Here is an 18,816-nt window from a genome sequence, read left to right on the forward strand (position 1 = left end):
TTCCCTTTGCACTGATGTGAGAATTCCAGGGTGCTGATTTGTCCAGGGGATGAGCAAACGAGAGACTGTCTAAGTGGTCAATTTTACAGTCAGGTAGAGCCCAGGTGTGAGAGACCTTTTCCCCGTCGATGTGCTGCCCGGCTATGCCTACATCCAACCTGTGTGTTTGCCATTTACAAATGTTTATGTCTTCAGAAAGGAAGTATGAAGGAAAAGAACGGCATGTCTAAGAGCATAGATAGTGTTACAAATATAAATGGAACAATAATTAAAAAATTGAGAAACTACTAATTTCGTACGTTACTCATGTAACGTACTGGTACTTAAATCTTTAAATTTTGGGTAATCTTCCAAATTCAAATACAGCACCCCAGAGTGAGACAGGGTATGATGGTGTGGGGAGAAGTATCTGTGACAAAACAACTGTAATAATAAAGGAAATGAAATAAAAGATGTGATGACTGTTTGATACTTTTGCCTAGAGGTGTCCTCAGGGCAAGAACCTAGAGGTTCTCTTTCCACACTGTGAAAAGTTCAAAGGTTAATGTAGGCACATACGAGATGATTATTCCATTCTAAAATGTCAAAAAGGTAATTTAAAGGCCTTTATACTGAAAAGCTGAAGATCACCACACTGAACTTTATTAAAAACTCATGGTGTCGTTGGGACCTGGCCTTACACTACAGCGGTTAAAGTTTGCAATAATAAGATGCACAGGCCTTTTAAAAAGTGACCCTGAACTATGAAAGTTCAAACTAGAAGAAGGAACAGCTCACCGATTTAAATGTTCAAAGGAACGAAACGAGCTGGAACCAAACGATTATGGAAGAACATGGTGGCCTGAGATTAGTCAACATACAGTAAGTGCAGAATGGGCGATTTTATAAATTTTTTTTTCAACGTTTATTTATTTTTGGGACAGAGAGAGGCAGAGCATGAACGGGGGAGGGGCAGAGAGAGAGGGAGACACAGAATGGGAAACAGGCTCCAGGCTCTGAGCCATCAGCCCAGAGCCCGACGCAGGCTCGAACTCACGCACCACGAGATCGTGACCTGGCTGAAGTCAGACGCTTAACCGACTGCGCCACCCAGGCGCCCCAGAATGGGCGATTTTAAAATAATCCTGAAGTATCTTTTGGGGTAACACCAATATAGCATATTTGGAACTATTTTTAAAAAGCAGCGATCCAAGAAACACTCTGAAGTCGTGTGTGGGATCGGCACCGATGGCTAAGGATCAGTGGGTGCTCCATTCATGGAGCATCTGGACATACGCTATTTCAATGACAATGATGACACCAGATTTTGTAAAATCTAGTATATTTAATTTTGGCATAATAGTGATTTATTATGTATTAATACTTCAAAAATATACTTTTGTGTTTAATAAACCACCAAAGAACTCAGAACAATGGCCCTATAAGCACGCTTTAGCTCCATACACCAGGCTGCTGTTGCACTGAAGGCAGTGAGTTCCATCACGGGGGTTATAAGATCCAGGACTGCAGATCACTGTGAATAAAGAATAAGTCAATAGGTAACAGTTTCCTCAAATGCCACATAAATTAATTTTACATGGAGGATACATTTTCAAAAAAGATTCTTTATTCCTTTTTATAACTCATGCTCCTTTGTAACTGTGGCAAAATACACATAAGATAAAATTTACCATTTTAACCGTTCTTAGGTGTCCACTTCGATAGCGTGAAGTATATTCACCTTGTCGTACAACTTATCTCTGGAACTTTTTCATCTGGGAGGAACTGCAACTCTATCTCCATTAAGTATCTCTCCATCCCCCTTCCCACCAATAATCTCTGACAGCAACCATCTACTAGCTGTTTCTATTCAGACCACTCTAAATGCCTTCTACGAAAAGTTGTAACTTTTCACTGTGATCCTGGCTTAGATTAAGACTACGAGCTCACACAATCTTACTCCTCACATAATGCTGAGTTCAGAAAGCCGGCGGGGTCATCTTGTGTGTGCTTCACCAGAAGCCAGGGAGGTGAAGACGGTCCATATGCCGACACATAAAGACAGCCCTGAACACGGCAAGGACCTGCAGCTTATTTCTAATAATCTCGTGACCTCAACTCCTATTTGTCACTTGCTAAATGTTTAATCTGGGAAAAGTCACTAGCTTAACGTGGTTCGATCATCCCTGTATATAATGAATATGTTGCCACAGCTGTCTCTGCGTGGCAGGAAGTAAAGACTCTAATGGCAGAAAGAATCTAATGGCAAATACACTCTCTGTTATGGACTCTGGGATTCTGGGTAAGCAGTCGATTCCTAGTTCTCGCTTCTTCATTTGTAAAACAGGCACAGTGACAACCAAGTCTATGCTGTGATGTGAGGACTGAAATCACATGACATAGATGAAAAAGCATCCAGAACACCGCAAGCCTTCAATAAATGCTCTGCCCTCGGTGGGACCGGTGCTTTTCCCTACACTTCCATTTGAGGCAGGGGCATGAAGGTCATGTGATGCCAAGGACTCTCGTTGGGCTGTTCCTCCTTTTCCTATTGCAAATGTAGTCAGCCAAGGATTCACAAAGATGTTAACTGCACATCTAAAGTGAGGCGCCTGGGGGGCTCAGTCAGCTGAGCGTCCGACCGGCTCAGGTCGTGATCTCGCAGCTCATGGGTTTGAGCCCCACGTCGGGATCTGTGCTGACAGCTCAGAGCCTGGAGCCTGCTTCGGATTCTGTGTCTCCCCCTCTCTCTGTCCCTCTACCCCTCGCGTGCTCTCTCTCCTTCAAAAATAAATAAACGTTAAAAAAATTTTTTTAAAAATTGCATGTCTAAGGTATGGCTGTTATGGGCCATCAAAGAAGATTCTGTTTCTAGCACCATGATTCAGTAATGCAGATCACTGTCTGGATCTGGGTCATATTACATTATTTAACTTTGTATCTTTCTTTCAAATAATATTCTTTCACTGGGAAATATCTTAACTGTTACTCAGATGAAGTATTTTTCATTCTAGGTTCAGCAGATTTCCTCAAGTCTGAATCGATCTTTTATGTAAAAAATACTGGTTAGACCAAGTGAAATCGATTTTTGCTGTGGTCATAACAACAGTGTTTAAAGTGGTGATGTATAGGGTAAAACTGTAATGATGTGATGTTTTCCAAAGATGCGTGATCGCAGTACACTTTCTTCCAAAATGCATATTAATATTTCTTGACGCACAATATGGACATGCTGAGAAAAGGTACCAGTGTTAAGTCATTACACAGGGAGCAGAGAAAAGTGAATCTGCGGGCAGTCTTTACATACACTTTACACACAGGGTCACCAGCAGAGCAGACACTGGCATGAAATTGTCTAAACCCCAGTTTGAATACATATGATCTTCTAATAAATGTTCTCAGAATTAACAGATCTTCATGATGCCGTATGTGCTGTAATACCTCAGAGAACTTGTCTGCAGCCCTCTCTCCTAAGGTCTATCCTAAAATGTCATGTTCCCTTTTATGTGGAATTCAGGAAAAATGCTAAAATGCTAGTTACATTTAAAGGAGAAGATTAGCAAAATTGTCTTCTAGCTTTTAGTCTCACTGAACAGAGTATTTCCTGGCTACGGGCATGAGAGCGACCTGATGAGATCCTGATTGTGTCACGAAGCAGGGTGGAGCATTGGTGACTAATCAGTACCAACGTGCAAAGAGATGAGAGGTGGGGGACAAAACCTTCAGGGAATACTTCCTTAAGAAGGGAAATAACCAACCAGAATACAAAAGTATGCTACACGTGGTATCAAAATTAAGAACTTAATTACAAAAATCATAGAAGTAATGAGCCAAATAACAAAACTGGGGGCACAGTTGTAGATAAATAACCAATAGAATACTATTCAGAATATACAAAGAATTTGTATAAATCAATGAGGAAAGGACAGAAAACCAATTTAAAAATAGGAAAAAAAGAGAAAATATACATGTCAATTTGACTGAGCCACCAAAAAAAAGCTCTCAAAGAAAGTAAGAATTTGGGAAATGGGGGGCGCCTGGCTGGTTCAGTCAGTACAGCATCTGACCCTTGATCTCAGGGTCGTGAGTTCGAGCCCCATGGTTGGGTGTGGAGCCTACTTCATTCAAACAAAAGAAAGAATTTGGGAAATGTGAATAAGCATCAAACTAATATACTGAGAGTGACTTCAGCAAGATGACAGCTCAAGTGACTTCAGCAAGATGACGGCTCCAGGCCCCCAGGCTCCCAAGGAAATGCTAAACAAACAAGAAGAGACTGGCTAAAACAACCTTATAGCAGCTTTGGAAAGTAGTCAGAGACCAACAGCAACCAGATGAACATCCCATCAAGAAGGCAGGCTCAACACGGTGGAAAATTTGTGGCACTTCTGCTTGCCCTTGCCCCAGAGCTCCTCCCCCATGCAGACTCACAGGGGAGGCCAGGCTGCCTCCAGGGGAGCAGCAGCCAGTGCTCCCTTCCAGCCCACAAACCAGAGGGCAGGGCAGACCGGACTGGCCACCTGTCTGACGGCCACCCGAGGGACTGGTCTCAGCGCTGCTTGTTTCAGACGTAGGGCAAATCTCTGGCCGGGAACAGCCCTGGGCACATTCTGAGAACCACAAAGTGATTACAGACCCACAGACACCTGGGACAAGAGACTGGTGACTGAGGACTACACAGAGAACACCCAAGGGCCACAGGAGGAGCGGGGTGCAGACTCTTAGGGAAATGAAGATGTTTAAAAATAGAAAGGTATAATAAGAAAGGGAAGAAAGAAAGAAAGAAAGAAAGAAAGAAAGAAAGAAAGAAAAGTTAAATAAATAAATAAATAAATAAATAAATGCAGCCAAGTATACAGAAGAATCAGAAGAAAGCACATAGGACCAAACATGAAAAAGTGTTCAATCTTTTCAATAACTGTTAGAGAAATGCCAGTCAAAACAAGAATATGGTATCACTTCATTCATACCCATCAGAATGGACACTATCAAAAAAAAAAAAAAAAACAAAACAGGGAGGAAGAGGAGGAGAAGAAGAAGAAGAAAAGAACAAGTGGTGGCAAAGGTGTGAAGCCACCAGAGGCCTCGTACCATTGGTGGGAATGTGAGAAGTCGCCGCTGCGATGGGAGGGGATGTCCTACGCCTTTGTTCGCTGCAGTATTACCACAGCCAAGAGGTGAACACAATCTACGCATCCCTCATTGGCTAGATGGAGAAAGAAAATGTGGCATACACACACACTGGAATATTACTCAGCTTAAAAAACATAAATCCTGTGATGTGCTACAATATGGATGAATCCTGAGAATACTATGCTAAGTGAAATGAAGCCAGTTACAAAAAGACAGTGCATAATCCCACGTACAAGAAGTATTTTTTTTAAGTTTATTTATTGAGAGAGAGAGAGAGCGAGAGCACACAAGCTGGGGAGGGGCACAGAGAGGGAGAGACAGAATCCCAAGCAGTCTCCATGCTGTCAGCACAGAGCCCGATGTGGGGCTTGAATTCACCAACTGTGAGATCGTGACCTGAGCCGAGCTCAAGAGTCAGACGCTTAACCAACTGAGCCGCCCGGGTGCCCCAAGAAGTATTTAAAAATATCAAAATCCAGAAACAAAAAGAGCTGTGGTTTCCAGGAGCGGAGGGGAGGAAGAAACAGAAGTTCTTCAAAAGATATGCACTTCCAGCTGATGAAAAAGTTCTAGACATCTGTTGCACAACGATGTAAAGTTAAGACCACTGAACGGTATACTTAAAAATGGCTAAAGTAGTTGATTTTATGTTATGTGCTTTTTAACCAGAATTAAAAAATAAAAAAATACAACAAAACATAAGAAAAAAAAATCTCCAAGCAAATTAGAGGCCAAGTCCCCATGCCTTCACAGGTGAATTCTACCAAATTCTAAAAAAAATAAATAAATAAATAAATAAATAAATAAAACACAACATGAACCCCAATCTTTCTCAAATGCTTCCAGAAAACTGAAGAGGAGGAACAACATCTAAACTCATTCTGTAAGGCCAGAATTGCCATCTCGCTAAAGCCAAAGACGGTACGTGAGAACAAACAAAAGGCCAATATGCCTTATGAATACGGATGGAAGTCCTCAACAAAATAATAAACCAAATTTAACAGCATATTAAAAGGATTATATTATATGTCATGGTCACTTAGGACTTACTCCTAAAATGTAATGACAGTTCAATATGTGAAAACCAATGCAATACATCACATTAACAGACTGATAAGGGGAAAACCCCATACAATCATCTCAACTGATGCACACAAAGCATTTGGCAAAATCCACCATCACGTTATGGTGAAAACTCTAAGCAAATTTGAATTATGTAGTGGAGAGTTATCAGCCATAGTTACTACGTGATATGTTAGATCCTTAGACTTTATCCATCTTCTAGCTGAAGGTTTGATCCTAAGAAAGTAGGACTTAAATGCTCTCCCCAAAACTAAATAAAATAAAATAAAAGATAACTATGTGAGGTGATGGGGGTGCCAGTTAACTAGATGGGGGAAATCCTCTCAAATGCATACCAAACCATCACAGGGTACACCGTGAGCATCTTACAGTTTTGTCCATTCTACCTCAACAGGGAAGACAGATGCCACAGGAACATACGTGAAGGAACAGAAGGCAAAGTTGCCAAATAAAAAGGAGTTCTGCAGTGAGTCAAATTTGGTTTCAAATTCGAATTTTTCACTTAATATCTTTATGAACGCATGCAAGTACCCTAAGATTGCCAGGATTCAAATTCCTTGATTACAAAATTAGGATACTTCCTACATCAACGGGATGTATGATGCTTAAGAAAACAGTGGCCAGACTCAGCAAAGCTTCAGCTATTATCATGAAGAAATCAATGAAATATGTATTTCTGTGACTGTGCCTGAAACACAGTCAACACTCAGTATCATATGCACAGAACTCAGTCTTGTGTTCTTTTCATTCCTGAGCACTGGGAGCAAATCTGTATCATCCGTCTGGCCCTAACCATGTTCAGTCATTGTTACTTATATTTTCATATGTTCAGATTTATACCCAATTAGAGGATACATTCCTTAAAAGCTAAAATTGTGTTGTGTTCTCGATTAATTCCCTCTCACATCATGAGAGGGTGGTGGTGAATAGGAGAATAGTAGAATAGAATAGTAGAATAGTAGAATAGTTTGGCGGTGGGTAGAATAGATACTTATGTAATGTTTTTTTTAAAAAAAAAAAAGAGGAATAAAATGGATTTTCCTCAACCCGATAAAGGGCCTTCATGAAAACCCACAGCCAATATCATAATCATAAAAGACTATGAGCTTTTCCCCTAAGATCAGGAAAAAGATAAGAAGGACTACTATCTCTCCTTCTTTTAATACAATATTGGAAGTCTTACCCAGAGCAGGAAAGCAAAAAAAAAAAAAAAAAAAAAAAAAGCAAATTCAAATTGGAAAGAGGAAGTAATGTTAGCCTGTCCACAGACAGTATGATCTTATATGCAAAAAAAATCTAAAGAATCCACCAACTCCCCCCCCAATTTACCTGATAAACAAATTCACCCAAGTTATGAGAGACAAAATTGACATGCAAAAATCAGTTGTGTTTCTAACAATGAACAATCCAAAAAGGAAATAAAGAAAACAGTCCTGTTCACAATAAAAATAAAATAAAAATATAATATTTAGGAATAAACTGAACTGACAAAGCATAATGCTTGTATACCAAAAACTACTAAAAGTTACTTAAAGAAATCAAAAAGAGACAAATAAATGACAAGACACCCCCTGTTCATGGGCAGGAACATTTACTATTGTTAAGCTGTCAATACTACTGCAAACCATTCATGGATTCTATGCAAATTCTATTGAACTCCCAGTGACAATGTTTTCAGAAAAAGAAAAATCCATCCTAAAATTCACTGAAACCTCAAGGGAGCAAGAATAGCCAAAAAGATTTTGAAAAAAAGAACAAAGTTGGAAATCTCACACTTGCAGATTTTAATCCTACGATAATAAAAATGGTGTGGTCCTGGCATAAAGACAGAGCGAGAGAGAATAAAGTAGAGAGCCAAGAAAAAAACTCTCAAATGATTTGGACAAGGGTACCAAGATCATTCAAATGAGGAAAGAACAGTCATTTCAACCAAGGGTAGCAGGTAAGCCCATATCCATATGCAAATGAAGGAGGCTGGACTCTGACCTTACATAAAAGTTAGCTTAAAAAGATCAAAGATCTAAAAAGAAGAGATGAAACTGTAAACCTCTTGGAAGAACACGCAGGAAAAAAGCTTCATGACATTACGTTTTTCAATGATTTGTTTATATAACACCAAAAGCAAGTATGTACAAAAGAAAAACAGATAAATTATTTGCAAAGTATATATCAGACAAGGAGGCTAATACCCCAATAATAAAAACAAAGAACTCCTATAACTCAACCACAAAAATTAACCCAATTAAAAAATGGGCAAAAGCTTTGAGGAGCCATCTCTCCCAACAAGACACACAAATAACTAACGAATACATGAAAAGATGCTCAACATCACTAACCACCAAGGAAATGCAAATTAACACCACAATGACACACCACTTCACACACATGAGGATGGCGAGTTATTAGACAAAACAAAAAGGTAAAATAACAAATGTTGGCCAAGAGGTAGAGAAACTGTAAGCCTTGTGCTTTGTTGGTGGGAATGTAAAATGGAGTAGTCTCTGTGTAAAACAATATGGCAGTTCCTCCAAAAATTAAAAACCAATGATCCAGTGATTCCACTTCTGGGTATAAGTACGTGGAATGAAGGTGTGTGCCTCTCTTGAAACGTATATGTTGAGACCCAACTCCCAGTGTGGCTCTATTTAGAGATGGGGCCTCTAAAGGAAGTAATTAAGCTTAAATGAGGTCGCAAGAGTGGGACCCTGATCTGACAGTTAGTGTCCTTATAAGAAGAGACAGCAGAGTGCTTGCTCACTCTTTCTGCACACATGACATAATGAGAAGGTGGCATGTTATGCCATCTGCAAGCCACCAAGAAAGCACTCACCAGAAATGGAATCAGCCAAAAGGTTACATTTGGACTTCTAGACTCGAAAATTGTGTGTGTGTGTGTGTGTGTGTGTGTGTGTGTGTGTGTGTGAAAAATGTACCGTTTAAGCCATCCAGTCTATGGGATTTCATTACAGAAGCCCAAACTAACATAGAACTAACTAACGTATCCAAAAGAACTCAAAGCAGGATCTCAAAGAGTTATCTGTACATGCATGGTTCACTACAGCATTATTCACAAGAGCCTAGAGGTGGAAACAACCGAAATTTCCATTGACAGATGAGTGGATAAAGATAATGTGGTTACATACATATGGATACAGAAGATGTGGTGTAAGTCATGGGAACAAAAGGCACAGCACAGGGAATACAGTCAATGATACTGTGATAGCTTTGTGAAGGGACAGACAGTAGCTACACTCGTGGTAAACACAGCATAGTGCATAAACGTGCAGAACCACTATGTTGTACAGCTGAAACTAATGTCACATTGTGTGTCTGCTATGCTGAAATAAAAAAATTGTAGAATTAAATAAAAAAAAAAAAGATGTGGTACATAAGTGTTAGGTGAACTAACATGAACCAACGTGGGAACGTGAAACCATGAAAAGTAACGTGGAAGGGGATGGGGTTGTGTCCTGGTCACCTACCACACATTTTAGGGAATGGGAATGTGGTCCATCGTACCATGGAATCCTGTTCAGTCTTAAAGAGAAAGGAAATTCTGACATATGCTACAACACAGAAGCTAAGTGAAACATGCCAATCACAAAAGGACAAATACTTGTATAATCCCATTTATACGAGGTACCCATTGTAGACAAATTTATAGAGACAGAAAGCAGAATGGTGACTGTCAGGGACTAAAGGAAGAAGGGAATGGGGACTTATCATTTAATAGGTACACAATTTCAGATGAAGAAGATTAAAAAAGTTCTAAAGATGGATGGTGCTGATAGTTATACAACAATGTAAACGTACCTAGTGCCACTAAATTGTACATTTAAATATGCTTAAAAGATTAAATTATTTTATGTATATTCTACCACAATTTAAAAAAATGTGACACAAGACATAAGGGTCATCAGATTGCAAATATTTAAAGCGTGATTATGCCAAGAACTGCACACAGGATTTGTCCCACACTGCTGTTGTAAAAGTGTTAATTAACACACCAAATTTGGAAAAGACACAGATATATTTTAACGAATTACATATCTATTGATCCAGTATTAGGTAAACACTTTGAAGAATCTTGGATACTAGGCTATATACACAAAGCTATTCATAACCACATTGTTCTTCATGGCAAGAAAACTCAGAAGTATGAACCCATTTTAAACAATAAAACAGATATATACACCTTTTTATATTCACATAATAGAATATTATATGGAAATAAAAAAATTTTAAGTAGTGTTATAACCACAAAAAATATGGATGAATCTCACAAACACAGTCTACAAAATGTGAATCAGTTAAAACAGGTTACCATTAGAGAGATTCCCAGGCTGGATTTTTAAAAATCCTATCTTATGCTACTAAAGCAAAAATATAAATATTAACCAAATTAATTTATATCAGCTGTAACTCAAAACCTCAACCACAATTTTATTTTATTTAACTTGACAATTTAAAACTGGTAGCATTTATAAAGAATAAATCAAGTGGTTTGTCCTCTCTAGACATCAAGACGTTTAATAGGAATTACAGCAGATTGGTACAACACAAGAGAAAACCCTTTAAAAGACATGTATAAGGCATGTACCCTTATTTTTAGATCTGAGGGTAAAGAAAAAACTTTGACATTAATGAAATAAATTATTAGAAAAATAATTTTACCATGACTGTGAAAAAGATATCGAGAAAATAAGCAATGAGACTTAGACTATGTTAGACAAAAAACATGCACCAAAAACAATGTCCACAATGTTAAAAAAAACAGGTGGTTAGAATTCCAAATCTAGACTGTACTAAATTCACACATCTGCAGTAAGAGTTGATAAAGTCTGGAAAAAGCAGCACACTATTGGACAGCCCTGAAGAGGTGGCAAAGGCGGGCAGATACCGAAGGCACGCTAACTCCTGAAAGAAGAGAACTGTACCGCATAAAGCTGTTCTAGATTTCTGCGGCGGGCAGTTGTCAGTCCATGCGGCCCACGGGTAGATAAAACTGAAGCAGCAGTCCAGTCTTAACTGGTTTCAAAAAGTAAAAGGACAGGCTTTTAGGCCACTAGAAGACATGGAAAGTAATGGGAGAAATTCAGTGAACAGCGTCAGGGGCTCTAAAATCTGCATGTAAACTCCACCCAGATAACTGGCTAATGTATGACCTTCACGTGTATCCATGATATTGCACGCTCAGCAAAAGCAAGAGTCGGAAGGCTGAACAAACCACGAAGATGATGCCTACGGTGGGGGAGAGAGTTTAGATTTTGAATCTGGCATATCGCTTAAACACAAATCAACAATCTTCAGAAGAAAAATAAATCAGAAGACTCTATACAGCACTATCCATCAAGTTTAGTGTATCATAAACATTATTAGATTTTCAAAGACCTGGAAAACTGTGACTCATCGTCAAGAGGAAAAAGATCAGTAGAAACAGATCCAAAATAACACAGATGTGGTAATCAGACATGAAGACTTCAAAGCAGCTAGCACAGATATATTCACGGACATAAAGGAATACACTGTCATAATAAGTGAGCAGACTGGAAAACTGCATCAGAGAAATGGAAGCTCTAAAGCATATAAAAGAAAATTCTAGGTCCCCAAACTGAAATACTAACAACAAAACAAAACAAAACAAACCTGGATATGTTTAACAGCAAAATAACAACAAAAGTAGAATATGTCAGTAAATACGAAGACATACCAACAGGAACTGCCCATTCTATAGAATAAAGAGACACAAAAGTTTCAAAAAATGAATACAGTGACATCAGCAAAAATACAGGTAGCCCCAAAAGGTTGTCCCAACCAAAAAGACCTGAAAAAAAAAATCAAACAAAAACTCTCAGAGTTAATGTTGAAAGAACTCTGGAAAACAATCAACATACTGGAAACAGTAAGTAATATGGCAGAAATAAATCTTTTCCTGTCAGTAATTACTTTCAATGTAAATGGATTATATTCCACTATCAGAAGACTGAGATTGACAGAATGAATAAATAAAACATGATATACCTTTATGCAATCTGGAGAAGACTCACTTTAGATCAAAAGAAACAAACAGGTTGAAAGTAAAAGGATGGAAAAAGATATTCCATGAAAATAGTAATGAGAAGAGAGCTGCATGGCTATACTAGTATCACACTAAATAGAAGACTCAAAACCTGTTATAAGAGAAAAAGAAGGAAACTATATACTTATAAAAGGGTCAATTCTCCAAGATATAACAATTATAAAAATATATACGACAAACAATAGGCACACAAAATATATAAAGCAAACAAAGAATTAAGGGAGAAGTTGACAGCTCTACGGTTTAATAATTAGAGATTTCATTACCTCACTTCAAATAATGGATAGAGTTTTTAGACAGAAGATCAGCAGAGGGCTTATAGCACAATAAGCCAATTAAACCTAATGGATATACAAAAACACTCCACTCACAGTGATAGAATACCCATTTTTCTCAAGTGCACATGGAATATTTTCTAGCATAGAGAATATTTTAGCCCATAACACAGACCTTAAAAGACTGGCATACAAATCATCTTATTACAATCGCAACAGAATGAGGCCAGAAATCTGTAACATGAAGAAAAGTGGAAAGTTCGCACACACATATGTGGAAATTAACACCCTATTAATAGACCAATGGGATAAAGAATACATCGAAAGGGACACTGGAAATGCAAGGTTGTTTCAAGATTAGGAGATCAATCAATGCAAACTGCTATACTCGCGTAAGAAAGGAAAAAAAAAACATGATTATTTCAAAGGCTGCAGATAAAATATAGGACAAAATTCACTAACGACTCATGATCAAGACTTCAGCAAACTAAGAATGGTGGGGGACTGCTTCAAACTGACAACAAGCATCCAAGAAAATCCAACTGCTAATATCATACTTAAAAGTAAAAAGTTATTTATCTCTAATATTGGAAAAAACCCGTTTTTATTTCTATTCCACACCGTATTGGAGGATCTAGTCACTGTAATAAAGCTAGCAAGATAAAAGGTATAATCATAAGAAGTAAAACTGATGTTACTTGCAGAGGATAGGTTTACTCATGTAAAACTACACAGAGCATACATAATTACAAGATCCAATCAGTGAATTAAATAGGGTCACATGACCCAGGTAAGAATTTACAAATCCACTGCACCTGTGGGCACCACTGAGTAAGCATCCTCAGAGTCTCCCCTCCGACCGCCATCACGTCTAAGTCAAAGTCTAAGAGATCAAAGGGCCGTGAAGCTCTTCATCAGAGGTTTCATACTTGAACCAGCCGAGGGGAGGCTGAGGGGTCACTGCGAGGCCGGGGCACGTTCATGAACGGAGCAGTAACGAGAGATCCAAACACCAAGTGTTCCACAGCTTTCATCTGTCATGTCGGCCACTGTGGAGGAGGTGGGTGCAGCCATGAAGGCAAGGCCACACAAGGTGGATGGGAGAGGCTGTCTCAAGAGGAGGTTCTCAAAGATCCGGGCCCCACTTCACTGTGAAAAAGAGTTTGTTGGTGCCATTAAAGAAGACACTGAAGAATGTCATCTAAGAGAGTATGTGGAACAGTAAGGGGAAACTGAAGTGACTGAAATCCTGACTGCCTGAGGCAGTGGCAAGAAGAGAGGCTTTGCTTTTGTTAACATTAGATGACTCTGACTTCAGGAACAGCATGCTGTGGAGTGCCTGGGGGGCTTAGTTGGCTCAGGTCGTGATCTCACGGTTCAGGAGACAAGCTTATCATTCGATGTGAATGGCCACAACTGTGAAGTAAAGGAAAGTCCTAAGTAAAAGATGCCAGATGGATGTGGCTCTGGAAACTTTGGTGGTGGTCACAGAGGAAACTGCAGTAAGCGTGGTGGCTGTCCAGGTGGTGGTGGATATGGAAGCAGTGGGGGTGGCGTGAATGGACACGGTGATGATGGAAGCAATTCTGGAGATGAGGGAAACTACAGTGGTGTCAACTACAACAATCAATCTTCTAATTGTGGACCCAAGAAATGAGGGAATTTTGGAGGCAGAGGCCCTGGCCCCTATGGTGGTCGAGGCCGGTATTGTGCCAAATCACGAAGCCAAGGTGGCTGTGGTCGTTCCAGCAGGAACTGTAGCTATGACAGTGGCAGAAGATTTTAATTCATGTCAGAAAATAAAGCTGAGCAGGAGAGGAGAGACAGAAGTGACAGGGAAGTCATAGGTTACATGATATGTGTGAACTCAGTCACGCACAGTGGTGGCGGGGCCCAGCTGCTACAAAGAAGACATGTTTTAGACAATACTCACGTGCATGGACAAAAGTCTCGAAGGCTGTATTTGCAACTAATTGTACAACAGGTTATTTTAGTTTCTTAAACCAATTTTTTGTTCATGTTTGTTTATTTTTGAGAGAGAGAGAAAGAGCATGAGCAGGAAGGAGAGACAGAATCCGGAGCAGGCTCCAGGCTCTGAGCTGTCAGCACAGAGCCTGATGTGGGGCTCGAACCTAGGAACCATGAGATCATGACCGGAGCTGAATGAAGTCGGACGCTTAACCAACTGAGCCACCGAGGCACCCCTTTAGTTTCTGTTCTATGGAGGGTGTAAAGCATTCCAACAGAGGGTTTCAGTGTAGATTTTTTTTTTTGCACCCATGTTGTCGATTGTTAAATGTAATAGTCTGATCATGATGCTGAATGAGTGTGTCTTTTTAAAAATGTGCTGTATAAACTTAGTCTACTCTGAAGCCATTTTGGTAAACTATCCCAACAATGTGAAGTTAGAATTCCTTCAAGGTCATTCTAGGTTCCATTCAAAATTTATTTACCACCTGCTCAGGCACAGAAGCCATGGTCTCCAGAAACTTTGGTACAGGTGAGCTGACATTTACTGTTGTGACCTGCAGTTCACTATTAAAAGAATCACCCAAGCGCAATCACAGAATTTACTTGGTTGTTTTTGGCATATCCTATCTCATATATCTGAATTGAATGATGGTATCAGATAAAATTATAAATGGGAATGAAGCCTGTGCATCATATATCATGTGTAATCAGTAAATGCCTTAATATCCTCTTAAAAAAATCAACTGCACTCTTATAAGCTAACTGGAAAATAAGTCATTAAAAAAATTCCATTTACAGTAGAGCAAGAAAACCCTTTAACATCCTTAAGAATAAATCTGAGAAAGAACTGAAAACTACAAAACATCCTTGAGACAAATTTAAAATAATTTACACAGATGGAGAATAACCGTGTTCACTGTCAGGAAGACTGAGTATGTTTGAGATGATTAATTATTATCAGTTTTGTCTCCAGAATAAATACAATCTATTCAGACTACAGCAGGCTTGTTTGCAGAAACTGGCATGCTAATTCTAAAATGTACACAGTAATTCACAAAACAGAATAACCAAAGAAATGTTTAAAATGTAATATAATAGTTACTATGAAAGTACAGCCACCGACACTTTGGTATTGGTGAAATAATAGATGTGTGGATGAGCGGAGCAAAACTGAGCCTATACAAGCATCGTCAGTTGAATTTTGATAGAGGCGCCAAGGACATTTTAATGGAGGAAGAAAAGTGTTCAGTAAATGGTGCTGGATCACCAGGATGGGATGAATGATCATCAACCTTTACCTCATACTAAACACAAAAATGAACTCAAAATGGACCATGGACCTAGATGTACAACCCAAAGTACGAAACAAAAAGCCCAGGAGAAAATCTTCGTGGTCTTTGAATATGAAAAGCTTTATTAAGACACATGAGCCATACGATAAAAATGAGTTAGTTGGACTTCAACATTTTTCTTTGAAAACGGAAATGCAGGCCAGTCTGGGACGACACATTCGTGGCACATACAGGTTCCCCTCTATCTGAAAGCAGGGCATTCCTATGAAACATTCTGGAATGCCGTAAATGGTGTCAAGCAAAGAAGCAACTACCACTTCTTAGAAGTGGAAATCCCCTCAAGTTTCTTCAGTTAGTGAAAACGGTTTCTAAGGTAGGTCATTACTGGGGCGCCTGGGTGGCGCAGTCGGTTAAGCGTCCGACTTCAGCCAGGTCACGATCTCGCGGTCCGTGGGTTCGAGCCCCGCGTCAGGCTCTGGGCTGATGGCTCAGAGCCTGGAGCCTGTTTCCGATTCTGTGTCTCCCTCTCTCTCTGCCCCTCCCCCGTTCACGCTCTGTCTCTCTCTGTCCCAAAAATAAATAAACGTTGAAAAAAAAAAAAATTAAGGTAGGTCATTACTAAAAACCAAGTGGCATAAAGTGAAGTTTCAGATAGCGAAGAAAACCTGTATATTGGAACATGACTTTTGTCTATACTGTATTAAGAACTCTTACAACTCAGTAAGACAAGAACCAGCTTAAAAAATGGGAAAGGTGGGGCGCCTGGGTGGCGCTGTCGGTTAAGCGTCCGACTTCAGCCAGGTCACGATCTCGCGGTCCGTGAGTTCGAGCCCCGCGTCAGGCTCTGGGCTGATGGCTCGGAGCCTGGAGTCTGTTTCCAATTCTGTGTCTCCCTCTCTCTCTGCCCCTCCCCCGTTCATGCTCTGTCTCTCTCTGTCCCAAAAATAAACAAACGTTGAAAAAAAAATTAAAAAAAAAAATGGGAAAGGTAATATTTGAGCAGACACTGTACAAACAAAATACCAATATCCAATGGGAACTTGAAAGTATCTTTTTAAAAGGAATCTGAAAATTAAAACCACAATGAGATACCACTACACACACATGCACACACACACGCACATGCACATGCACACACCCATACTGGAATTGCTAAAATTAAAAAGAGTAACCATACTCTGCTTTGGAAGGATTTAGAATAACTGGAACTCCCCAACTTTGCTGGTAGAACATGAAATTGTAGAGCCACTTAAGAAAATAATTTGGCTTTTTTTTTATAAAGTTAAACATACACTTACCATGACCCAGCAATCGCAGTCATATGTATTTTCCCAGGAGAACTGAAAACATATGTCCACACAAAGACTTGTACAGGAATTTTCATAGCAGCTTTATTTGTAATGGCCTAAAACTGGAAACAACCCAAATGTCCATCATCAGGTGAATGGATAAACAAAATGTGGTATATCCATACAAGGGACACTACTCAGCAATAAAGAACAAACCATTAAGACATGCAGTAATACTACTGATGAATCTCAAAATCGTTATGCTGAGTGAAAAGTATTCTGACAAACATTATATACTGCACGATTCCATTTATAGAAAGCTATAAAAATGCATGCTAATTAATACACAGTGACACAAGGCATATCAGTGTTTGTTTCAGAATGAATGTTGAAGCAGTCTCAATTACAAAAAGGCAGAAGCAGAATTCAGGGTTATGGCGAAAACCTTTTTCTGGACTGTAGTGATAGTTTCATGGATGCATGCATGTCCAAGTTATTACATTGTATGATTTCAAAATGAGAAGTTAATTCTAAGTCAATGTTGAGCTCAAACAAAACAAGTCACAGAGGTTAAGGTAAGACAACGTGTATTTCGTGATTACCATGCAAACCAATAGTATCTATGGTTACTGATTACCTCAATAAATAAAGTGAAAAGTAAAACATCCTGAAGTGGGATAAAAAATACCAGATTCTGAGAACAGATATATCAAGGCAGAAAGGAAAGACGATGGACTATGGAGGCCTTGTTTATAGGAGAATTCAGCTGTTTCATATTTAAATTGCTTCAAATCTTAGAATATGAAATAAGCGACAGTATAAAACCTGTTTTGAGTAGATTTACTTGTTTACTTGTTGCAATGATACATGTGTGTACGTGTTTGCAGTATCATTTTATAGGCTTCTAGATGTTTGAAATACACCATTATATCATTATAAGAAAAAGATCTGTTTCCAAACAGCCATAATAATTCTCTGCCCCCCCAAAGCAAAACCAAACAAATAAAAATAAACCTCCGGGTACAGATAGCTTCAATGAAGAATTATACATTTGAAGAGAAAATGACATAAATTTTACAAACTATTTAGACAAAGCAAGAAGAGGAAATGATTGCAACTCATTTTTAAAACCCGCAGTGCCCTACTACTAAACTTTTACGAGTATTTACAAAATTACAGACCAAAGTCCCTCATGAATATAGATACAAATATCCCTAACAGTAAGCATATAAAACCCAGAGATAACCAGAAATGGTAAATGATGATCACATATAGTTTACATTAGGTGAGCTTATGCAAGGTCAGTTCAACATCTATGTATCCATCGATTCATCATAAAATATGATAACAGATAAAAACCATATGATTATCTCAACAGTGTGTATAAAAATCGTGACAAAATTCAACTCATTCATAATCAAAATTGAAATAAACAGGGAATGGAAGAGAATTTCCTTCATCCAGCCATGGCACCTCTGAAAAACCTCTAACTAGTATCACACTGAACTGGGAAAGCCTGTGGACTGTGACAAGGGAAGAGGAAAAAGATGCCAACTCTCACCACTTCTGTTGCGCGCTTTTCCAAACCTGCCAGCCGGACTAACGGGGCAATACAAACAGAGGGGGTGGGAACTGTAAATAAAAAGTGAAAGTGTCTTTATTCCCATGTGACATGATCAGGTATGAAAAAAATCCTCAAAAATAAAAAACAAACT

The 18,816-nt window shown here is 39.0% G+C and overlaps 1 protein-coding gene across 2 annotated transcripts in view; it reads right to left on the reverse strand.

Annotated features, from left to right (window-relative positions):
- Positions 1-1,418: 1,418 nt before the first annotated feature.
- ZPBP (zona pellucida binding protein) overlaps positions 1,419-18,816 on the reverse strand; it is a 116,715-nt gene continuing 99,317 nt past the window's right edge. For both annotated transcript variants that reach the window (XM_047095640.1, XM_047095641.1), the window contains one exon: positions 1,419-1,513. In XM_047095640.1, the coding sequence (XP_046951596.1) occupies positions 1,419-1,513 (95 nt within the window). The remainder of the gene's footprint in view (positions 1,514-18,816) is intronic.

Source organism: Lynx rufus, unplaced genomic scaffold (genome assembly GCF_022079265.1).
Source record: "Lynx rufus isolate CCGP_SWC_20201006 ecotype Redwood Valley unplaced genomic scaffold, mLynRuf1.p SCAF_4, whole genome shotgun sequence".
NCBI lineage: Eukaryota > Metazoa > Chordata > Mammalia > Carnivora > Felidae > Lynx > Lynx rufus.